The following is a 20,880-nucleotide window of genomic DNA, read 5'->3' as shown; positions in this document are numbered from 1 at the left end:
GTTTTATCGCGGGTACATGTCACATGTGGTGTTTATAAAGTTGATAAGAAAAAGAGTTAATAGGTCAATAAAGATGGTGCCATTGGCTGAAAATAAAGCGGTAGAATTTTGAGCCCGGTCTGTGAAATTTCGGAAAAACGGTAGTGAACTTGAAAGAATTCGAAAAAGAAGATGAAGAAAAAAGATGTGAAACGATCATTTGGTACGGTCGGGCTTAGGCGGTAACTGGGGGAGAAGAAGCCAGAGGTGCTCGCTTGAAGAAGGAGGCTTCTTTCCAGACGAACCTAGAGCATTTCTCGTATTCAACGAATTTGATGATGATGTTCTTACCAAAGACTTCCAAGCCACAAGAAGAAATTCAAAAAGCCAAATGCAACCGACGCGTTTAATTTGACAAAAGTTGCCGCCGTGACTGTGCATTTATTCGGGATCTCGCAGAAATCTTTGAGTTCCGCTTCTTTGACGATGTTTCCGTGGGTAAGGATAAAGTCGAGCTGGTTCTTGCCCCACGCCATAGTCGATGTACCAGTAAGCCAGAAGAAGACGAGGACGCCAGTGATGACAAGATCGACGTTGTTGTAAGCAGGGATTTCGTCGTTTTCACGAAGATTTGGTTCTAGAAGAAAATGTTAACGAAGCAACTACCAGCTAGGATCGACAAATGCCCCCGAAATCCGGGTCGGGTTTTCGTCGGATTTTCTTGAAGTCTGATTTTTCCGATCGGGTTTTTGTCGGGTTTTCGTCGGGTTTTTGTCGGGTTTTTATCGGGTTTTTGTAGGGTATTTTTCGGGTTTTTGTCGGGTATTTTTCGGGTTTTTATGGGAGATGGGACAATTGTCCGCACACAAGCCATAGGCAGCGCTACCACACCGCGCTACTACACCTCAATAAGTAGCGCTCGAGAGTCACCCGCGCCAAATTGAAACTCTCTTTCCTCCCAAGAAAGCTTCGATCAAGAATTCAAATTCACGATTATTATTATTATTTATTATTTAACTTTAGTTAATAGTACTGGCTAAAATAAAGGTTAGGGTTAGGGGCACTGGGTAAAATGACAGAACAAACTCACCCGAGGGGGATAGAAATCTCTCCTCTATCTGCTGAAATAAAGACTTTTGCTGATAAGAACTTATTCTAGCTAAAAGTACTTTCTATTTTCGAGGTTAGGGTTAGGGGGCACTGGGCAAAATGACAGAACAAACTTACCCGAGGGGGATAGGCTAGGGTTAGTTAGGGTTACCGCAGGTAACCCTAAGTAACCCTAGACTAGACCCCGGCATCTTAGGACCTAAGGGGCGAAGCCCCGTGGTGAGGGGCACTTAGGTTCTAATATTGTATTTTTGATGATATATGTTCAAGAAATTCTGAGAATCTGTCCAATTCTGGCAGAACAACCATTCTTTATCTTTTTGTTAGGTGATAAATTAAAATTATTTGTTTAGATTGGTACTAGATAAATATATTCAAAACAACGAGAAGTGTTCTTTGAATCAAAGACTTTGATCCCTGCTGATGATTTTGATATCAGCGCGCGCTCCGTTGCGCCCCCATCTCTTGGCTAGTAGCGCGGTGTAGTGCAGCGCCTCATGGCTTGTGTGCGGACAATTGTCCCTCCATCCGGTTTTTATCGGGTCTTTGTCGGGTTCTTGTCGGGTTTTCACAACACTGAAGTTGAATCAAGTAATGAATCTAATTCGGCGAAAAAAAGACATATGTTTTTGGCTAACAGAATTTCGGGTACTGTCTTTAATCAAACTGATGAGTAGATACGAAGAGAAACCCGACGAAAATACATTACAAAAATCCGATAAATGACCCTACAAAAACCCGATTTTATAGGGTTGCCGAAATTTCAACATCGGATTTTTGTAGGGTGGGCAGAATCCTACAAAAACCCGACAAAAACGTCGGTTTTCGATCGGGTGTCGGGTGGGACTTGTCGATCCTAGACTACCAGTCTGAGTCTCCCACAAATATTTGCGTTGATTTTTTCTCGAATCAGAATAAAGCGCTTGAGGTGGAGATTTTTTGTTATTTTTAATATTTTAACTGAGTAACCTAGCTATGGCGTATTGGGGGTCTAAAAGACCTACAATTGAGATTCTCAGTGACATAGAATCGGAAGAGGGAATCCCTTATCTTGATCGTCCTTCTCCTCCGCGAAAAATTGATCCAGATGAAGACTTTTTCGAAAAATTAATGCAAACCTGCAATTCAAAGAAAGTCAAAATCATTGAAGCAAAAGAACAAACAAAAAATCTGAGAAACGAAATCACCTTGAACGAGAAAAAAATAAAATCATACGAGGAAATGACAGCTGCTCTCAAAACTGAGTATGTAGGAACTAGAAAAAGAGTGCAAATTTTGAACGACAACTTCGAGCTCTTCGATTTCGCTGCTGAAGAAGAAAAAGATGATGAGGAATATCTGGTGATTCAAGAGCGAATTGACATTTGCGAAGAGAGAATCCAGAATTTGAAGGATGATATTCATATCAAAGAGCAAGAGCTAGAATCAATCAAACAAAAAATCAAAGAAGATATTTCAACTTCGTCGATAGATTTAATTCCACACTGCGATATTTGCATGGAAACTTACAATACGAAGGATCACTGGCAAGCTTGCATTACATCCTGTGGACATATGTTTGGCCTTGCTTGCATTGAAAAAAGCTTTGATTCCAGCCCGCGCTGCCCCAAATGCAACAAGAAATTCAACAAAGAAAATATCATTTCCCTTTTCTGATCAGTAAACTTTCAAAATAAACTTTACTCACCCATGAAAACGTAGTATCCAAGAGCCAGCATACAATACAGAAACGCAATTACTCCCACAAAAACGTACCAAGACGCAGATGGACTAAAAGCATTCAAGTTTTAGCTATTTCGCTCTATGAATACCTGACATCTCCAGCAAGAGTGACAGGAATTTCAGTTTCGCAGGAATCGTCAAATTTGTGAAAGTCCTTGTTTGATTTGGCAATATTGAACGGGTACTCGATTATAATCTTTTGATCGGTCACTTTTGCTTCAGAATCATCTTCTCCAGCGGGAATACAATGAGACGTAAATGTAAGAGTTTCTAGCGCGATTCTTGAATTATTGGGGAAATGATCTGTTCTACCTGTATAACCAGAGCATGTAGCAAAGGCGACAATAGCCAAAACCCACTGGAGAATCCTTATAAACCCTCTCGGCTCATTCAGCACCCTGAATCTCCCAGCTGCTAGAATACTCTCGACATTCATAATTCTAAAACGAGCAAGATAAAGAGGCGTAAGAAGAATGTAATTTGATTTTTTTGAACTACGAGGTGATGTTAGCCGTAAACAAGAAAGAAATTCGAGAAAAGAAAGGGATGAAAAGGGTTGATTAGCTTTTTTCATGAAGTTTTGCAATTAAAAATGTTCAAAAAGGGATAAGGAAGGAGGAAAATTAACGAAGATGGCGGGAATCCCAGCGTAGTACGGTTACTTGGGTCGTCATCGAGGAAAAACGGTGTAATTTCAAGGCATCTTTCTTAGAGTTTTCAACCAAAAAGAGAGCCTTACCAAAGTGTAAGAAGCATTTTTCCCGTTCTCTTCATTTATTTCAAAACTCCTCCCTAAGTCTGTCTCAAAGCTGCCAATCGTTGGCTCAATTCGTCCTGGTCTCCAGTAGCCGTGGCGATTTGAGTTTGCGCTGCGCCGGGAATCTCCATGTTCAATTCCAGTCCGTGTTCGTCCGCTGTTTCTTGCATCAAAGACTAAAACAAACGCTTAAAAACCGAGCTAGAATCATGCTGAAAACCTGGACAGAAGCTTCTGGAACAGACTGGGCAGTAACGCCGCCGACAGTTTCCTCCATGACCTGCGATTGAACGTCCAAGTTTTCGAAGCTCTTTTCGAAACGGTCGAGCATATTGGAAATCTGCTCGAGATTCATGGATTTGAGCGCCCCTTCCATCGAGCGGACGACCGAGGTCATGTCTTTTGTCACGCGCTGCATCGACACTGCTGTTTGAACTCGAGAAGCTACTGCGTCAACGCGGGATGAAAGACGTAGAAAATTCAGCGCCTTAATTTTCAGGTACTTGTTGTACTGGCAAAGAAAGATAAGGTCAGGGAGAATGGCAAAGTGCAATTCTAAAGGAAGGGTACCTGATTTTTCTGGCGAATGGCATTTTCCGCATGAATTCTGGCACCTTCCATATTTCCCTTTTGAATCGCCTTCTTCAGCTTCGTCTTTTCTTCCGCCTCACTTTTGACGCATTTCTTCGACTCTCTGGCCAAATTTTTCGACGAAAACTTCAGGTTGAAAAGAGTATTCTCCAGCTGTTTGGATTGATCCGCTCCCATGTTTCTTGTTTCAGTCTGAAAATCGAAAAATTGAAAATTGAAGAAGCGGGAATTTTAAATTGCAGTTTAAGGCGCGAAAATCAACGGTTTGAATTTGAAAGTCTTTCGACGCTAGCTTTAATTTCTTCTAAACTTCGCGGATCTTCTTCTCTTTCTCCAACTCGTTTAATTTCTTCCAAATAATTTTCAGCTGGATTGATTTTCTGAGATCATAAAATGAATCAATTATTCAAGAAATTTGAAATACCAGATTTGCTCGACGCCATTCGGACGGCATTACTGATTTATCTTCTTCTGCTCGTTTTTCTTGATACTCGCGTCTTCTTTCTTCCAATTGCTTGTTTAGATAATCTTTCTTTGTGATGTTATTTTCGTAGAGATGGAGGATTTCTGCTTGTTTTTCGTATGCGCGAGCGTTTTGTTCGCGAGTTACGAATGCTCCACCCTGAATGTTATGAATCCTTTAAGAGGGTGTTATCTATCGGAGAGATAGTGCGGGACACCCTTAGTCTGGGCTCGGCAACCTCAGTAAGCGGCGCTCAATCAGTGATTGAGGGCCCCTGAAGAGTAAGGTTTAACCTACCTAAACCGTTAAGGGTTAGGATTAGGACGGTCCTAACTTAGGACCTACTCCCCCTTCAGCCTGAAGGCTTCAGGACCCTGACTCAGATTTCTTGCCAATTGAAGCAAAATGAGATTTGGACCATTTTCTGCTCACCTTATTAACCACTAGTTGATCGAAACAAGCATAAAAGAACCCAGCGGAGAATACTATCGCAGAAACCCAAAATCCAATACGAAACATTTTTGTATTCTCGTCTTAAAAACATGATTTGGAAATGCTTGGCTTCTCCTTTCTACCTGCATCAGGATCGCTCGTTCTAGCAGCTTTGATCTGTCTGAGCGAGTCTTCTACAGAGTCAAATCGTTTTTGGATCTCCTGAACGTTGACTTGCTCGAATTTAAGGGTGTCGATTCCATCTGGTCTCGGAGCTCCTTTGAGTGGCGCTTTTTGCTGGATATTTGATGATGCTCGCTCTGGAACTCGAGATCGAAGGTTCAGACTCGGTCGACTCAGTTTTTTCAGTCTCAACATCTGAATTGAATGTTATAGGGAAGAGAAATTATTAAAAACAAGAACATTTTGACAATTTTGAAAATATCTCTAGAGCAAAACTGTGTTTTTTTCCGGTCCTTCGAAATGCTTTTAGTTGAAAATGTCTTTTTCGGATCAACAGGGATTATACGGAAATGGTCCCGCGAACACCGAAACACCGATTGTTATAAATATAATTCAAGAACAAGCAAAACAAGCACTTCCGAGGCAAGCTACTGCGAATGAGCTTGCACTAGCTGAAGGGAAGCCCCAGCTACGAAGAGTTGCTCACCAGCAGAATCAAAGTTTGAGAAATTATCTTATTCCTAGTTAACTCCAAATTTTTAAGCGTATGGTTATTGCTCCGCAAAACAGCAGTGTGCGCTCATGATTTTTTCTCTGCTGTCTGCTGTCGTTACTGTTACTAGTATGTTTTTAATTATTATTATTTTTTCAGAATAAATTGAAAATATATCAAAATGCAAGAAGCTGTTCAGTTATCTCAACTTTTTGTCATCACAAGACAGATACCCTTATTTTCTTTGCAAAAAAGAAAGGTAAATTCCCCGATATTTCTAGAGCAGAAACTGTGTTTTGGTGACATTTCAAGATGATTTTAGTTTGAAAAATGTCTTATTTCGGGGATCAAGGGGGCTCACCAAGAAATGCTCCCTATCCAGCTTTTTATCAAGCTCCCGCTCAACCTGCTCAAGACAGGGTTCGAAATACATCGAAAAATCATTTCCCTTGAAAAATAAATACTAGTACCAGTTTTATGCATTTCTAACTCTGACCGAAGGTCCTCCAGTCGCGGGAGAAAATTTTGCACAAAATACAAGTCCCCCCAGCCCAGCACCGATCATAATTAAGGGGGTCCCCATTGGATTTTGCGAAACGACCTATTTTTCAACAGCGCTGATCAATAGATGCTCTTATATTTTTGAATTTTTACACTTCTAAACTGTAGATCTAACCTTCAACTAAAAATGTAATTTTGGAGAAAAAAAATTATCAAGCGGTTTGGGCGCTAGAGAGCTCGAAAGAGGTCTTACTCGAGAAATATACCGATTTTGGCTCATTTTCAAACACGCCTCAAGCCCAAAAAATAACAGATTTTTTTCAAACTAGCTATGCTTTTAGAAACAACTAACCTTAATCTAAAAAAGTAATGAAGGGTAGGATTCCCCAACAAATGTTTATGTAATATAGAGGATTTAAAAAAAGTACGATTTTGAAAATTTCGGCCCTTTGAATTGGCTTCCGGGCATGACCTAGACTCTTATTTTTTGGCATAAATAGAAAGCTGAGCTCAATTTGAGCTTTTAAAGCTTTCTAAAAATGTGTCGTATAAGGCATAAGGACTAATTTAAAAATGAGATAATTTTTTCATTTTCACACTTGAACATCAAAATTGGCCACTTCAAGGTCGATTTTCGGGACATTTTCTTGACAAAAGGGAAAAATGGTTAATAAATTTTTTGTTGCTCTTTACCTCAGCTTTTCAAAAATTATCAAAGGATTTTAAAATTCCGACTTTTGCAAAACCAATGGGGACCCCCTTAATGTCGAGCAGACAATTCCAATAACACCGGCGAAACAAATACTTCCGAGGCAGACTACCCGGCAAGAGGTTTCATCGGTTGAATCAAGCAAAGTAAAAGTGAAAAAAGGTAAGACTAAAACTTTGAGAAGTTTTTAATGAAATTTTTAGAAGAAGAGGGTTCCCAAAAAGGTGTTTTTGCATGTTTTTGTTGTTGGCTGTGCTTCGTCTTTTTTGCTCCAATCCTCGCTCCAATTCTGTCGAAGAGTTAACTATTCCCAAAATAAAAATTTTCGCAAGCATTTTTTATTGAGATATGAACAGGCATGTTTTGTTAAACAAAAATAATACAGGAAGAGTACTTGAGGTTTTTTAAAATTTTCAATTGAAAATTTCTATTTAGAAATAAGGCAGGAGGAAAAAAGGTTATTGTTCCATATCTTCGAACTTTTGCAGCGCTTGAACACTTTGGGTACCGAATGAAAAGGAAGAGCCTTGGCCTGTTAATCGAAAAAGTCTTGAGGGCGAAGGATCTCGGGAAACTTGAATTACTTGACTTGTGGGTCTTGAGTTCGCTAAAATACATGTAGAATTTCGGAGACAACGAGGAAGATAAACTTAGTCAAATGAGGATAGGAACGGATAGGGTCAGGAACAGGGTTCTAAACGGACATGTCCGTGTACGGATTTTATCCGTGTCTGTCCGGTCTTGTCCGTACGGACAGAATAGACTTTTAGTCTATTGGTTGAGGAAAAAACGGACAGCCTAGACCGGACTTTTGTCACGATCCGGACAAAATCCGTATTTGTCCGTATTTGTCCGTGAAATCCGGACAACCCCAGACTTTTGTCCGTGTTTGTAAAATCCGGGCAGAATCCGAAAAAATCCGTAAAAAAGCACGATTTGAAATCGAATTCGTTTAAAAAAGCCTGAATCAACGTCATTGTTTGATAAAATAAGCCAGGATTTCAGTTTAAAATTTAAAAATATCAAAATTTTTGACTTTTTTACGGGAAATATTGATGATAACTTGATGATATGTCTTTTTGATGGTGCGAAGCCGGAACTTTGAGGACCGAGTCTCAAGGAAAATTGGTTAAATTAAGAATATTAGGTCCTTCATTATTCCGCTCATTTATTGCCAGTCCTAATTAGGGACTTTCAAAAATAGCAATAACCTTGCGATTCTTGTCCCAGGCCAGTCCCTTGATTTTTTAAAATTGGCTTGAAAGGAACTCAATATTTCGATGTATTGTCTGCCGAATTTAATTTTAAAAGTTTTTTTTTTGGTCTTGTCGGGTTTATTTCGATAAAAATTCGTTTTTTTTCCCATTAAATTTTACGGGCATTAACGGACAAGACTTTTCAGACCAGACTTTTTCTTTAAAAAAAATGTGTCCGGATTTTACGGACAAAAACGGACAAAACGGACATGTCCGGGACTAGAGCGGACAAAAATCGGACACGGATAGACTAGACTTGGGATTTTGGCGGAGGACACGGACACGGACAGACTAAACTTTTAGATTTTGCCTCAAATTTCTAACCCTGGTCAGGAAAATAGGAAAAGAAAAAGAGCTCTATTTAGATAATTTTTCAGATTGAGTAGCGATAACTTCTTTATCGCTTATTACTTTTTTACTGTTTGTGTGAGTCTTACTGTTTAAACTTTCTTGGCCGCTGTTTCTGGGAGTTCCATTTTGCTGCTTTGCGTCAGAATCGAGTCTTATCGTTCTGATCTTGTCATCGTCGACGAGGATACAGGCAGCTGAGTTTGTGCCGCCGCAGTAGGAAGAAGAGGAAAATACAGTCAGGAGGGAGTCGAACTGGATCTTGAAGCCGTTTTGCTGGCATTCGTGAGCGCGGATTACGTATTGATATCCTTAGTGTTGGTTTTGATTGAATTTGACTCATATGATATCAGGTTTTTCAATTTTATAAACCATTCCTGTTCTTTTCAAGAACTGATTCAGCGCCTTTTCGGTGAACAAACAAGAAGTCCTCCTCCTCGTATTCTCCATAAAGGTCAATTCATTCTGCGCCGCTGAATTGTCTCCAGCTGCGTTTTTAATGTCGCCAGCTCTGGCCGGATCTGCCCACATCAAGTCCCAAGCAAGGGAAGACATTCCTTCCGGATCGCGAAGAGGATTTGGAATCGCGTTCACTGCGTTTTCGAAGGACGAAAAGTTTTCGTAAAAACGCGTGTTTGGAATGCCCCCGTGAGTGCAGAAAATCCGCCCGTCAACCACTGCCGAAATCGGCATCACATCGAACACTTGATTAATCAGCTCCCAGATGTCCTTGCCCGACTGATCGCCAAAGCGTTTGATACACTCGTCGTAAAATGTAAAATGCGACTGTCAGCCGAGATTAATTAACATTTATTTTCGTGGAAAATTGAGAAATGATTACGTTTCTTCTGCGTAAATAAATCTTAATCTTTCCTGGACATCTCGATGCTCGTGATTTCCTCTTATGAGGAACACCTTTGAGGGGGCTAAATTATGCTTATTAGGTCAATTCAAATACGCAAATGTCTTACCTAGAATCTTCTGCGCCAACAAATGCGCAACACACTCGATTCCCATCTGTCCCCGGTCAACGTAATCGCCGAGGAAAAGAAACCTTGCCGGCGTTACAGCGACTCCAGAACGATAGAGCAACTTTTCGAACATGTGGAGGTCCTCGAAGTTGCCGTGAATATCGCCCATTATGTAACAGGGCGCTTCAATTTTCAAGAGACGATTTTCTTGGTGGAGAATCGACAGGGCTTCTTTGCAGACGTGTTTGAGGCAGGAGGCGAAATTGCCACGAATCGAGTCTTGAAGAGAGCCCCAACTGAAGGTCCCCTTCGGATGGTCGCCACTTCTTCTTTCTTTGGCAAAGAAATTCAGCGCTTGCAGCATCTCGTTTGCGAACGATTTCTTGTCGAAAACCCGAATCGACTCTTGTTTTCTTATGTCTTTGCTTGAAGGACTATCGGTCGGAAATTTCGCTCCAGCAAGTTTCCAGACATCGGTGACATTACTGATGATTCCGGATTTCTTCAGCGAAATCGAGTGCGTCGCTAGAACGTAGTTTTTCTTCTTTCGCGATTGAATTGGCGTGGAGAGCGAGTCGAAATGAGCGTTGACTGAATTGTCAGATTCTGAAAGGTTGAGTCCATCGAGGCTGTTTTCTTCTTCGAAATCAGGATTGAAAGTCGTCCCGTTTAGTTTTGGCCTTTTGAGACTGGGACTGGAGCTGGAAGAATGATTTAGTCTGGGTTGAGGAAGAGAATCGACGTTTGAACTGGGAGAGTTTTGAACTGGCTCTTGAGAAACGGAGGCTTGTGCTTTCGGAAGGCGGAGGAGCGTCGATGTCCCACGGAATTTTAGCTTTTCGTAGGGTTAGAGATACTTTCAGATATTTTCCATCAGGTAGATAGCTCGAGAACTCCTATTACAGGGCTAGAAAAAACTGGCTCGAGAGTAAGATTAATGAAAATCCGGCCTCTGTGTTTACTCAGGGACTTAGATCAGGTTTAAAACTTCAGTTCAGCACCTAACTGAGGCATTTTTAACTAAAGAATAAACTATCTGGTTTTATCTTTAACCTTTTCTTCCCAATCACATCAATAAATACATCCCTCAGCGGTCCGGATCTGCCAGATACTCCAAACAAAATACAAGTCTGCTTGAAATCCTCAATATTTTCCTCAACGCGGGTCAAACTCTTCGTCTGGCAATAAAAAGCCTGAAATTCTTCGAAAGTCATTTGCTCCGTGTTTCGCGAGTAGAATTTGTACATCATTTTTGTCCGCACTTTGCCGCTTTGGCTTCCGTGGTTTTGTTCTAGATGAGTGGCGCAGAGGCCGCAAATGAAGTCGTCGATCGAGATGAAACGGACTGTGCGGGTTTGAAAGGCGCGCCAGAAGCACTCGATTACAGGACTTGCGAAGGAATGGTTCGCGAAGAATTCTGAAAATAGCGAAAATATGCCGAAGAAACTAAAAAGCTTTTTATACCTTTGAAAAGAGTCTGAAATGCTCGAAAATTGATGAATCGACTTGGATAAATGATCTTTTCGATCGCTTCTTTGAAGGTCTGTCTCTCTTCTTTCGTGTAAATCGGCTGGTCGGGATTTGTCGCTGTTCCCACGAACAGATTCTCCCTCTCGTCGCTTGTGTACATGCTTTCCGGATAAATGGCTAAAAGAATCGGGTCTTCCGAAGAAGGAAACGTTCTCACGCAGAAGTCGAATGGGTGAAGGTCGATCAGCGATCGGTACATGAATTCGTACGGCTCTGGCCCGGCGAACCAAGAAGAACCTTCCCAAGAGCAAAGAAGCTTTTTGAAGTCTTCGAGCAAAAAGAATCTGTATTTTTCGTTATTGTCCATCGTCGGCGAGTAGATATTCCCCTGGCGGACGTATTCGACGATGTAATGAGTGATTTCGTGATTTTCGTTCCAGAGCATTTTCAGAACTCGCCCAGGAACGGGTTTGTCGAACACTTGGACGTCGTCCATTATTGCTCGAATTGATTTTGCTTCGTTCCGACAAAATATTTTGAAAGGAAACCACCAGCCATTTTGCTGCTTTCTCAGCCAGCATCCTTCGGTGTTTCTGAGAACTAGGGTGGACAAAAGGTTAGGGTTGCAGAAGGCGTTCCTTGTATTGTGTAGTTCCCAAATTGGGAATCTCGATCAGAGGACACTTATCGGGCAGGAACGAAAAAGGGGCTTCCTAGAGAAAGGACTCCTAGCCTAGGAGTATGACTAGCAACACGGTAGTTTTTCTATTTGGGCTGAATTCAATCCGGTTTTATTGTCTTCGTTTTCTTTATTCTCTGTTAGTGCGCTTTCTTTTCGCTTCCTACAGGTTCTTTCACCCTTACCCTACCGGAAAACAAATACAATTTATCAATCCACTTTTCAGCTTCATAATCAAAGATCAGACTTGGCTCACACCTATCGGAGGTAAGTTAGAAATCTCCCAAGAGGTACATCAAGAGATTCGAGACAATAAATTATCCCTATAAGATGAGTTCTCCGAACAAATGGGGATGCTCTGGCGAGATGAAGAGGGCACACTTTCGCTGGATGATAAATATTCAATGGCTACTTCTTTCAAGTTATTTTTTTATTAAGAGTTATTGAAAATGAATTAAGTTCTTCTGATTTTGTCAATCGTTGATGGTGTTCGTGATAATAGAATTTGGTACGATGCAGTTGCCATCTCATACAACTTGGGCTCCGTTCTTATTGGAATGCTGGTTGCTGGATTTGGAACAAGCATTTACACTTCTCAGAAACAAGAAGGAATGGACATGGCTGTGAAAAAATCTATGTTTAATTTATTGGTAAGATTGCCATCAAGTTATTTTTGATAAGCTTTTTTTTTCAAGTCCCTGTTCTTCCTTTTTGTTCTTTTCGGCAACATCATATTCGATATAATCCTGAAACTACCATATGATTTGGACTATAATTATTATTATGATGGGGGTTATCTGGCCAAGCCACCGCTCTATGGGCTGAAAATTACCATCGTGGTTATCTACTTCATCCTTTTTATCATGAATCTCGTCACTCTGATCATGCAGGTAAAAGACCAATAATAAACATAACGGATATAAACGAAATTCATAGACTTGCTGCATATGGAACAAGAACGATCGCAACTTAGTTTGAAATGCCAGTCTCTCACTCAACATTTTACAGAAGATAAAAACTGTTACTTTGAATACTAATAGAATTAAAAAGATATCGAAAATTCTTTACTGGTGTAATGAGTTGATAGCAGAGCTTCTGATTGTCTAAAAACAATCTTCAGATAAGCTCAAACATCCATCCACCCTTCATCTTTCCTTGAAACTTTTGCCAACCCTAGCTGATAAAGAGCACTACAGTCACCCGTTCGGAAAGAGGAATCGTCGATCTTTCCATTTCGACCTTCAGCTTTAATTTTAGCTCCTTTGAGGGCCAATGACAGGTTATGATTCACATAAATAGTGGCATGGCCCCGACTCAGTCGGAGACCTGTGGCGGCCCAGTCGCCACAGCGAGGATGAATCACCACTAAAGTGGCAACAGCGAGGCAGATTACTTTTACTTTTACTTTTATTCTGAGGCTCGCTTTCTTCTTAATTCCTACAGTTTCTTTCAACCTAACCCTACCGAAAACAAATTCCATTTTTGTGCTGTTCAATCGAAGATCAGACTTGGCGTACACACTTGGAGGTAAATTCGAAATCGCACAAGAGGTATATGAAGAGATTCGAGAAAAAATAATAGAAATAAGATGAGTTCTCCGAGAAAATGGGGATGTTCTGGCGAAATGAAGATGGCACACTTTCGCTGGATGATAAACATTCAATGGGTTCTTCTTTTAAGTTATTTTTCTTAGTTAGAGCTATTCAAAATGAATTAAGTTCTTGTCATTTTGTCAATCGTTGATGGTGTGAATGAAAATGGGTACGGCGTTGTTGGAATCTCATACAACCTTGGCTCTGTTCTTATTGGAATGCTCGTTGCTGGATTTGGAACAAGCATTTACACTTCTCGAAAACAAGAAGGAATGGACATGGCTGTGAAAAAATCTATGTTTAATTTACTGGTAAAATTGCGACCAAGATATTTTTTGAAAACTATTTTCAAGTCCCTGTTCTTCCTTTTCGTTCTTTTCGGCAATATCCTATTCGATTTCCTCGTGAAACTACCATACGAATATGTCTATGATTATTATTATGATGGGGGTTATTTGGAGAAGCCACCGCTGTATGGGCTGAAAATTACCATCGTGGTCATCTACTTCATTCTTTTTTCATGAATCTCGTCACTCTGATCATGCAGGTAAAAGACCGATAATTAGCATAACGGATATATAACGGACTTTATAGACTTGCTGCATATGGAACAAGAACGATCGCAACTTAGTTTGAAATGTCAGTTTCTCACTAGACAATACATAGAAGATAAAAACTGTTACTTTGAATATTAATAAAATAAAAAAGATATCAAAAATTCTTTTCGGGTGAAATGCGTTGATAAGAAGGTAATCATAAAACGAAGTTTTTAAAAGGGCGCCTCTGATTGGGACAAGGCAAAAATAAGGGGATCTGAATGCCTAAAACAAAAAAAGGGCACTGAGATAAGATAAAAACAAGCACCCACCCTTCATCTTTCCTTGAAACTTTTGCCAACCCTAGCTGATAAAGAGCACTACAGTCAGCCGTTCGGAAAGAGGAATCGCCGATCTTCCATTTCGATTGGGACTCTCCATCCACTTTTCCGACCCTAGCCCTCTTTTCGCTAAATTTCTGAAAAGATCAAAAATGATTTTTTTATGAAACGAAGAAAAGTCTATTCATTCAATCAAAAGATTCAGATTCAAAAATAGAAGAAAAATGAATCAGATAATAAATAAATGAGAAAGAAGTGTATTTTTTTCTGAATAATAAGGTCTGAAATCTAGGAGCAGAATGAAAGCATTTGATGGACTTAGGAAGTTACTGGACAAGCAGGACTTTTAATAAATACATATGCTTAATCAAAATTTAAAAAATCTATCAAGCAGTTACAAATGAGCGAAGAAGAAGTAAAAACTGAAATCAAGGAAGAAAAGAAGTTTTATTTGTAAGAAGCTTTTGTTGATTTTTGCGAAGACTTACTGTAATTACTAATAATAGCCATGCCAAAAACACAAAATTAAGACATTCAACTTTAGGTTTTAAAAAGTGAATACAGAAAAGAAAGGACTGTGAGGTCTAAGTGCTTAAGTCGGTTAGAGATCTGATCAGGATCTCGCGCCGCGCTCTTCTCTGCCACTTTTACGTTCACTGCTTCAGTCCGCGCACAGTAAAAGTGCAGAATACACGCTTTTTCGGAAACTACCTTTCCTCGTGTTTTATTGAAGATACAGTAGAGGCTACGACTAGCTGCAAGAGAACCGTCTAGTATAGAGAGCATACAGCAGTACTTAGACGCTTACATCTGGTGACAATACGCTAAGCTTCTTCTTCACTGGACTCTTCCGAACCCAACGTTCGCCCTCATCACCGGCACTTCCCGCTGCAAAGCTAGAAGTGTTATTAAACTTGGTTCGACCACTCGCCAAGTCGATCGAGCGATCTTTCGCCGTTCCCGTGTTCGATAAACCGCTGGAGCTCGTAAATCAAGTCGCGTCCGCGCGCCGCACAGTAACCCTTCTGTGCGCTCTAACGAGGTCAGTCAAAGTTGTCAAACCCTAACTGCCGCATTTATCGCCGCAACACCGTGGAACTCGTCTCCGACCGCGCCTGAATTGCTCATTTTTTCGCCGCCGGCCACCTGGAACACACACACTACGTGAAAAAGTCGCCACGTGCGCCGCTCAAGGAAAACTCCAGTTACTTGAGCGCTCCGTAAAGGTACAATTTCTTCGTTGTGAACCCTTTACCGCAAATTCCGTTACGCCGCGCCGCCGATTTTGATCAGTCCCGCCAACGAAACCCCGCGAACTTCGCCGATCCATATCTCCAACGACATCTCGGCCCGCCAAAATGTCTTCTACCAGCGCCTGTTACGCGCTCAACCTCTCCGAAGATCAAATCAACTCGTGCACCTGCATCACCATGTTGACCAACTTCTTGTCCGATATCATGGATTATACTATGGAGCTTGCATCGGATCCAACCGAACTCTCAAGCTACACTGACCGGATCAACGCACGCAAAAAGCTGATCAGTGCCCGAATTGTTGCCTTGTCGAAGTCAGGATCTTCTGCTCAGTCCACTGGAATCTCTCGAACTCGCCAAATCGAGATCCAGAATTGTTTGGACAAGCTCGAAGTCCATGATTTCTCCACTGGTTCCGACGCAGAGCAGTTCATTTCTACGCTCCGAACGGCCAGAACCGACCACGTCGCCACTCTTCCAAAGGCTCATCAAGCCGAGGGCGATGAAATTTTGGCTCGCACTGCCAAGAAGTTCTTGGCCAACGATGTCAAGGTCACTTTTCAGCGACTTGGCCTCGAGACCCGGACCATCGAACAGCTGATATCCGCCATTGAAGACAACTTCAGTAGCAAGCTGTCGATCTTTCAGGAGCTCCGCAAGCCGCACGATGTCACTTTCGACGCCTCCAAAGGCCTAGGCGTCTACTTCAATGAACTTCAGGAGGCCTCTAGACACAGCTTTCGACAAGTTGAGCGCATGGCTCGTCGAAAAGCCGCCGAATCCGCCAAAACAGCTTCCGTCAAGGAAGAACCTGAGGTTTCCATAGTTGCCGAGGAGTCCACAAAAGCCGCTGATGGCGAAGCTATTACAGCTTCTGAGCTCAACGATCTCTACGCCGCCACGCTGGGTTACCTCACTGTTTGCCGCGCCTACCCAAATGTCGGAGTTCGACTTTGCGACACAATCGACGAGTGCTCCAACGCCCAGGACGTGTTTGTGAAGGCGAAAACTCTACTTGACCGTCTCCCAAGCAGCGTCACTTCCGAAGAATCTGTCGCCCTCGCTGGCAAGACCTTCGAAAAGACCTCTCAGCCCAACGACGAGATCGCAGCGATGCAGAAATGCATCAGAACCCTTACTGACAAGGTCAACGCGATCTCTAAAGCCGTCGTCCCCGCTAAGGACAATAACAAGTCCAACGGAAAAGGAGGCCAGGGCCACGGGCGCAACAAAAAAGGCAAAAACAACAACGGCAACAAGTCCAACAACAACCAGTCCGAATCCAAAGCCGGATGCGCTGCTACGAAGGATACCGACTCGGTTTTTCGCATCGAGAGTTAGATCGGCGCAGCTCTGACTCTCCCCTCATTTCTTCCGCGCAACTCACCTTCTCCAAACCCTCCAGACCCTGGTACGCTGACTTCACTGTCACCCTCGCCGGACATACTTTCACCGTCAAAAACGGCATGTTCGACACTGGCGCCGACGATGTAATACTGCCAAAACGGCTCATCCCTGACGAACTTTTGAAGCAACTGCAGAGCTCAAAGTTCACCGTCACTGGCGTCAACTCCGAAACCAAGGCCCTAGGCGAGTTCCGCACCACTATTAATTTCAGCGGCATCAAATTCGCTGGAATCCGCATTCTTGTGACAGATGGCAATAACGCGCCGCCACTCATCGGCAGAACTGTCACCGATCACGCCACAAATGTCTCCTTTGGTAGAACTGGTACCAAAGTCATCTTTCAACGACGAGATAGCCCTGGAGCAGAAATCTACACACAGGCACTCGAAATCAAGTCGTACGCTAGTGATCCTTGGAATGCACCTCAGATCGACTCTGGAACTTCCAGCAGCGCAGATTTTCGTAGTTATGCTGACGCTCTTCGATCTGATTCTCTTCAAGCTGCTCAAAAACAGCCCAAACCTTCTGCTCCAGGCCCCAATGCCTCTACTTCGGACCTTCTGAGCTACTTGCGAAGCCAGAAAGAGCTCGATCTTCCAGCCAACCACCACAACAAAAGCGAACTTCATGAACTCGCCCTTCGTTGTGTCCAGTATGAAGACGTCTTTGGAAGTTCTACTGACGAGCTTGGCCTGTTCTACAGACCCGTCCGAATCCCGACAAATGGTGAATCTGTCAGCCGCAAGCAGCACCAGATCCCAGTCAACTTCAGAGGCTCAATGGACACGCACGTCCAAGAAATGCTCGATACTGGCGTCACTGAGCTCTGCTCCGATCCACGTGGATTCAACTCGCCTCTGTTCTGCGTCCCGAAAAAGGATGGCTCCGCGCGTCCTGTGGCTAACTTCAAGAACACGCTCAACCGAGTCCTCGTCGACCCCGACCCGTATCACATGCCCAACCTGCGCGAGCTCTTCAACGAAATGCGCCCGGGCTACAAGTACCTTGCCGGCCTCGATCTGAAGAGTGGCTACTGGCAAGTGGAAATCCACCCCGACGACAGGCACAAAACTGCCTTTTCATGGAACGGTCGCACCTTCCAATATCGTCGGCTCCCATTTGGCCTCGCCACCGCAGGCCAAATTTTTCAAGGTGCGTTGGCGAGGCCCTAGAATCTCTCCCCGACACTTCTGGCATATTCTGCTACATCGACGACGTCTTGGTGGCAGCCAAATCCTTCTCCGACTACCTGGCGAAGCTTACCAGCCTGTTCGAAGCTGCCAGGCGATTTGGACTGCGTCTACACCCGAAAAAGTGCGAGTTTTTGGCGCCCCAGGTGAAATTCCTGGGTAGAATCGTCTCGCCTAAGGGCATGTCCGTGGACCCAGAATATGTCGCTGGAGTTGATGCCTTTGTTCAACCCACAAATCGCACTGAACTACGCGCACTTCTCGGCAAGCTCACCTTCATCCGAGAATTCCTCGAAACTCGAATGTCCGAGCGGATCGACACAAGTTGCTTCTCGCAGCTTGTTTTTCAGCTCAACCAGCTCAACAAAGATGGCGATTTCACGTGGACCACAAAAGCCCAGGAAGCTTTTGAGCGCGTGAAAAAGCGGCTCCGTACAAGCCCAGTCATCTCGTTTCCCGATCCCTCACTCGACTTTCTTCTCTGCACTGATGCTTCTGCAGTTGCCGTCGGCGCCGTCCTACTTCAACAGCAAGATGGATTCGATAGAATCGTCGGCGTCGCTTCTCAAACTCTCACTTCCGTCGAGCAGCGCTGGAGCTGCACGGAACGCGAGGCCTATGGCATTTTGTTTGGCGTCCGCAGATTTCAGTACTTCCTACGCGGCAAGCCCTTTGTGGTGAAAACCGACCATCGAGCTCTTCAATATATTGACTCGGTTGACCACAAGAACGCAAAACTGGCTCGCTGGATGGACGAACTGAGCGCGTACAGATTCATCGTCGAGTATCTCCCTGGCGAGCAAAACGTCTGGGCAGATCTCTTCTCGCGGCCCTTCGGTGTCAAAAGGACCCTCCGTCTGACAATCAGAAGTCAGCCGGTAAATTTGTCGACTTCGGTGGCCTCCGCGCTTACATCCCCAGCTGGTGTACTAAGGATACTGTTATCCCGCCGAAATCCTCTCCTCGAAACCGCTCCGCGAAGGTCTCACTCGCGCACTTACATGCTCCACTGGCGACGAGTTCACCCTCAACCAGAATGTCGAGGATCTACTTCAACTTGCTAATGCCCAGCGCGCCGACTCGGGTTTGGCAAAGCTCATTGATGCTCTTGAAAAGCACAAACGCGACCCAAAGCAAGTTCTACTCGACAAACGCGATTCTAACTACGAATTGTATCGCGTCAACTGGCAGCATTTCCGCATTTGTTCCCGTACAAATGTACTTCTCCACGTGCGCAATGGTAAAAAGCGCCAAGTTTTACCGCCTAAACTCGCGATCGAGCAACTTCGAAAAGCTCATGACAACTCAGCTCACCCTGGTGTACCTCGAGTTATTGAAGCTCTCAGCAGCTACTGGTGGCCTCGCTACATGGAAGATGCACAAAACTACGTGCAGAGCTGCATGATTTGCGCGAAGCGTAAAGGTAACCAAGGGCAAGTGGCTCTACCTCAAATGCAACATGTTCCCCGCGGCTCTAAGCCCTTCGAAACGATCATGATCGACTTCACCGTCTTCCCCAACTGTGCTGGCAAACGCTTCTGCTGCACCGTGCTCGACACATTCACGCGATTTTTCGTCGCTCGAGCTTGCACTGGGGAGCGAGCGATCGATGCTGCACGCACAATCGTCGAAGAGGTGGTTCTACGGCATCAAGTTGTGCCAAAAATCGTCAGTTCTGACCGTGGTACCGCATTCGTCTCTGCTACTATGAAGGAACTCTACTCTCAACTTGGTATCACGCCGCAGTATCACACCGCTTATCGCCCTGAATCTACTGGTAATCTTGAAAGGTCCCACAGAACCTTCAAGGACATGGTTTTTATGTTGACTCATGAGCGAAACATGACTTGGGTTGATGCTATCCCTTACTGCGTCGCCTTCATGAACTCTCACAGGAACAGGTCTACTGGTCAGGTACCTCATACTCTCGTTACTGGCCGTCGTCCTAACTTCACAGTTCCTGAAACTCTACATGACCCCGATGTACGCTCTAACTCGCCTGAATCTTACGGCAAAATCGTCAGAAAGCGGATTCAAATGCTCTCGAAATTGGCGAAAATCGCCAACCGCTCTGCTGACCTGGCTCTGGAACGCCAACATAAGCGTCTTCATCGCGCTCGCCTTCTCAAATACGGCGACATGGTTCATCTCTACAGACCCGTCACTAAGGCTGCCAAGGACTCCAACTGTAACTGGATAGGCCCTTACAAAGTCGTCAAAGCCTCCGAATCCGTGGTTAAAATCGTCGACGGAGCCGACTTTTGTGACTGGGTCCACCGATCTCATCTGCGTCTGGTACCTCCGCGCAAGGATCATCTAAAATCTCCCTCCGACCGTGCTTTAGAACAAGAGCTCATCTGTGGCGATGATCTTGATTCTCCTCAAAATCGACCGGTCGGCGCTTCAGGTTCATATTCCGAACCTCTAGCAAAATTACCAAAGGTTGGGAGGCCGGCTGCTGAAAAGCAAAATACAACCTCTGGCAAATCAACTAGAAAAAAGAGGAAAAGGGCGAGTCCCGACTCGTCACCTGATCCGAAGCGTCAAAATACTGCTTCAATTCCTCCCTCGACTGCTAGAAATTCGACCGCGCCCGCCCCATCAACGTCAACTTCAACTACGCCTCGCTCGACCGACTTGGTAGAAAATGATGTTCAAGATTTACCTGTTGAGACGACTTCTGCTCCTCGTTGTAGTGCGGCAGACTCTCTAAATGGACATCATTTGTCTTCGTCATCTTCGTCAGCTGATCTTTCTTCCATCTTCGAAAATTTGACCGTCCGTGGTGGCCGAATCAGGAAAAAACCTTCTCTGATTCAAGTTGACCCAACTCGCAAGAGTTATTCGTAGAAAAGGAGAAGTTTTCTTAAAAGAAAACTCGTCTCGCGCGAGTCTAC

General features: G+C 43.7%; 7 protein-coding genes across 7 annotated transcripts; 2 read left to right on the top strand and 5 right to left on the bottom strand.

Moving 5' to 3' along the window:
* Position 1: 1 nt before the first annotated feature.
* LOC145708541 (synaptophysin-like) lies at positions 2–3,385 on the bottom strand. Its single transcript, XM_081786228.1, has 6 exons — positions 3,124–3,385; positions 2,901–3,081; positions 2,777–2,859; positions 331–616; positions 150–284; positions 2–119 (listed from the first exon to the last, which is right to left on the bottom strand). Exons 1-5 carry the CDS (start codon positions 3,383–3,385, stop codon positions 215–217), a joined length of 882 nt encoding a protein of 293 aa, XP_081642354.1. The 3' UTR covers positions 2–119; positions 150–214.
* On the bottom strand, positions 3,279–4,348 carry LOC145708562 (charged multivesicular body protein 1b-like). The gene is made up of 4 exons (XM_081786250.1): positions 4,139–4,348; positions 3,789–4,055; positions 3,606–3,744; positions 3,279–3,516 (listed from the first exon to the last, which is right to left on the bottom strand). Coding segments are annotated over exons 1-4 (606 nt in total). The 5' UTR covers positions 4,337–4,348; the 3' UTR covers positions 3,279–3,514.
* A 25-nt stretch (positions 4,349–4,373) lies between these two features.
* On the bottom strand, positions 4,374–5,432 carry LOC145708593 (uncharacterized). The gene is made up of 4 exons (XM_081786282.1): positions 5,198–5,432; positions 5,055–5,155; positions 4,584–4,781; positions 4,374–4,539 (listed from the first exon to the last, which is right to left on the bottom strand). Exons 1-4 carry the CDS (start codon positions 5,430–5,432, stop codon positions 4,417–4,419), a joined length of 657 nt encoding a protein of 218 aa, XP_081642408.1. The 3' UTR covers positions 4,374–4,416.
* A 1,588-nt stretch (positions 5,433–7,020) lies between these two features.
* Positions 7,021–10,377, bottom strand: LOC145708466 (serine/threonine-protein phosphatase PP-X homolog 2-like). The gene is given in 4 exon segments (XM_081786139.1): positions 7,021–7,547; positions 8,634–9,333; positions 9,421–9,470; positions 9,516–10,377. Coding segments are annotated over 4 exon segments (1,263 nt in total). The 5' UTR covers positions 9,880–10,377; the 3' UTR covers positions 7,021–7,398.
* LOC145711763 (uncharacterized) lies at positions 10,375–11,579 on the bottom strand. Its single transcript, XM_081789452.1, has 3 exons — positions 10,980–11,579; positions 10,569–10,932; positions 10,375–10,411 (listed from the first exon to the last, which is right to left on the bottom strand). Exons 1-3 carry the CDS (start codon positions 11,479–11,481, stop codon positions 10,375–10,377), a joined length of 903 nt encoding a protein of 300 aa, XP_081645578.1. The 5' UTR covers positions 11,482–11,579.
* A 337-nt stretch (positions 11,580–11,916) lies between these two features.
* Positions 11,917–12,727, top strand: LOC145708572 (uncharacterized). The gene is made up of 5 exons (XM_081786261.1): positions 11,917–11,931; positions 11,995–12,085; positions 12,124–12,314; positions 12,360–12,554; positions 12,601–12,727. Exons 2-5 carry the CDS (start codon positions 11,995–11,997, stop codon positions 12,640–12,642), a joined length of 519 nt encoding a protein of 172 aa, XP_081642387.1. The 5' UTR covers positions 11,917–11,931; the 3' UTR covers positions 12,643–12,727.
* A 501-nt stretch (positions 12,728–13,228) lies between these two features.
* LOC145708582 (uncharacterized) lies at positions 13,229–13,962 on the top strand. The gene is made up of 4 exons (XM_081786273.1): positions 13,229–13,343; positions 13,383–13,567; positions 13,610–13,803; positions 13,851–13,962. The coding sequence occupies exons 1-3, from the start codon at positions 13,253–13,255 to the stop codon at positions 13,778–13,780; spliced, it is 447 nt and encodes a 148-aa protein (XP_081642399.1). The 5' UTR covers positions 13,229–13,252; the 3' UTR covers positions 13,781–13,803; positions 13,851–13,962.
* Positions 13,963–20,880: the final 6,918 nt, after the last annotated feature.

This window comes from Oikopleura dioica, chromosome 1 (genome assembly GCF_907165135.1).
Source record: "Oikopleura dioica chromosome 1, OKI2018_I68_1.0, whole genome shotgun sequence".
Classification (NCBI taxonomy): Eukaryota; Metazoa; Chordata; class Appendicularia; order Copelata; family Oikopleuridae; genus Oikopleura; species Oikopleura dioica.
This window is presented reverse-complemented; position numbering and strand designations above follow the sequence as displayed.

Coding starts and splice junctions, on each gene's coding strand:
- LOC145708593 (XM_081786282.1), bottom strand. CDS start 5,432: ATGTTGAGACTGAAAAAACTGAGTCGACCGAGTCTGAACCTTCGATCT. Junction 5,156..5,197: donor AACGAGCGATCCTGATGCAG/GTAGAAAGGAGA, acceptor CATGTTTTTAAG/ACGAGAATACAAAAATGTTT. Junction 4,782..5,054: donor ATCAACTAGTGGTTAATAAG/GTGAGCAGAAAA, acceptor CATAACATTCAG/GGTGGAGCATTCGTAACTCG.
- LOC145708562 (XM_081786250.1), bottom strand. CDS start 4,336: ATGGGAGCGGATCAATCCAAACAGCTGGAGAATACTCTTTTCAACCTG. Junction 4,056..4,138: donor CCATTCGCCAGAAAAATCAG/GTACCCTTCCTT, acceptor CTGAAAATTAAG/GCGCTGAATTTTCTACGTCT. Junction 3,745..3,788: donor TTCCAGAAGCTTCTGTCCAG/GTTTTCAGCATG, acceptor CGTTTGTTTTAG/TCTTTGATGCAAGAAACAGC.
- LOC145708582 (XM_081786273.1), top strand. CDS start 13,253: ATGAGTTCTCCGAGAAAATGGGGATGTTCTGGCGAAATGAAGATGGCA. Junction 13,344..13,382: donor TCAATGGGTTCTTCTTTTAA/GTTATTTTTCTT, acceptor AAATGAATTAAG/TTCTTGTCATTTTGTCAATC. Junction 13,568..13,609: donor AATCTATGTTTAATTTACTG/GTAAAATTGCGA, acceptor ACTATTTTCAAG/TCCCTGTTCTTCCTTTTCGT.
- LOC145708541 (XM_081786228.1), bottom strand. CDS start 3,385: ATGAAAAAAGCTAATCAACCCTTTTCATCCCTTTCTTTTCTCGAATTT. Junction 3,082..3,123: donor TACATGCTCTGGTTATACAG/GTAGAACAGATC, acceptor GAATCGCGCTAG/AAACTCTTACATTTACGTCT. Junction 2,860..2,900: donor ACTCTTGCTGGAGATGTCAG/GTATTCATAGAG, acceptor GAATGCTTTTAG/TCCATCTGCGTCTTGGTACG.
- LOC145711763 (XM_081789452.1), bottom strand. CDS start 11,481: ATGGACGACGTCCAAGTGTTCGACAAACCCGTTCCTGGGCGAGTTCTG. Junction 10,933..10,979: donor ATTTCAGACTCTTTTCAAAG/GTATAAAAAGCT, acceptor CGCTATTTTCAG/AATTCTTCGCGAACCATTCC. Junction 10,412..10,568: donor GATGTGATTGGGAAGAAAAG/GTTAAAGATAAA, acceptor GCCCTGTAATAG/GAGTTCTCGAGCTATCTACC.
- LOC145708572 (XM_081786261.1), top strand. CDS start 11,995: ATGAGTTCTCCGAACAAATGGGGATGCTCTGGCGAGATGAAGAGGGCA. Junction 12,315..12,359: donor AATCTATGTTTAATTTATTG/GTAAGATTGCCA, acceptor TTTTTTTTCAAG/TCCCTGTTCTTCCTTTTTGT. Junction 12,555..12,600: donor TCGTCACTCTGATCATGCAG/GTAAAAGACCAA, acceptor CGAAATTCATAG/ACTTGCTGCATATGGAACAA.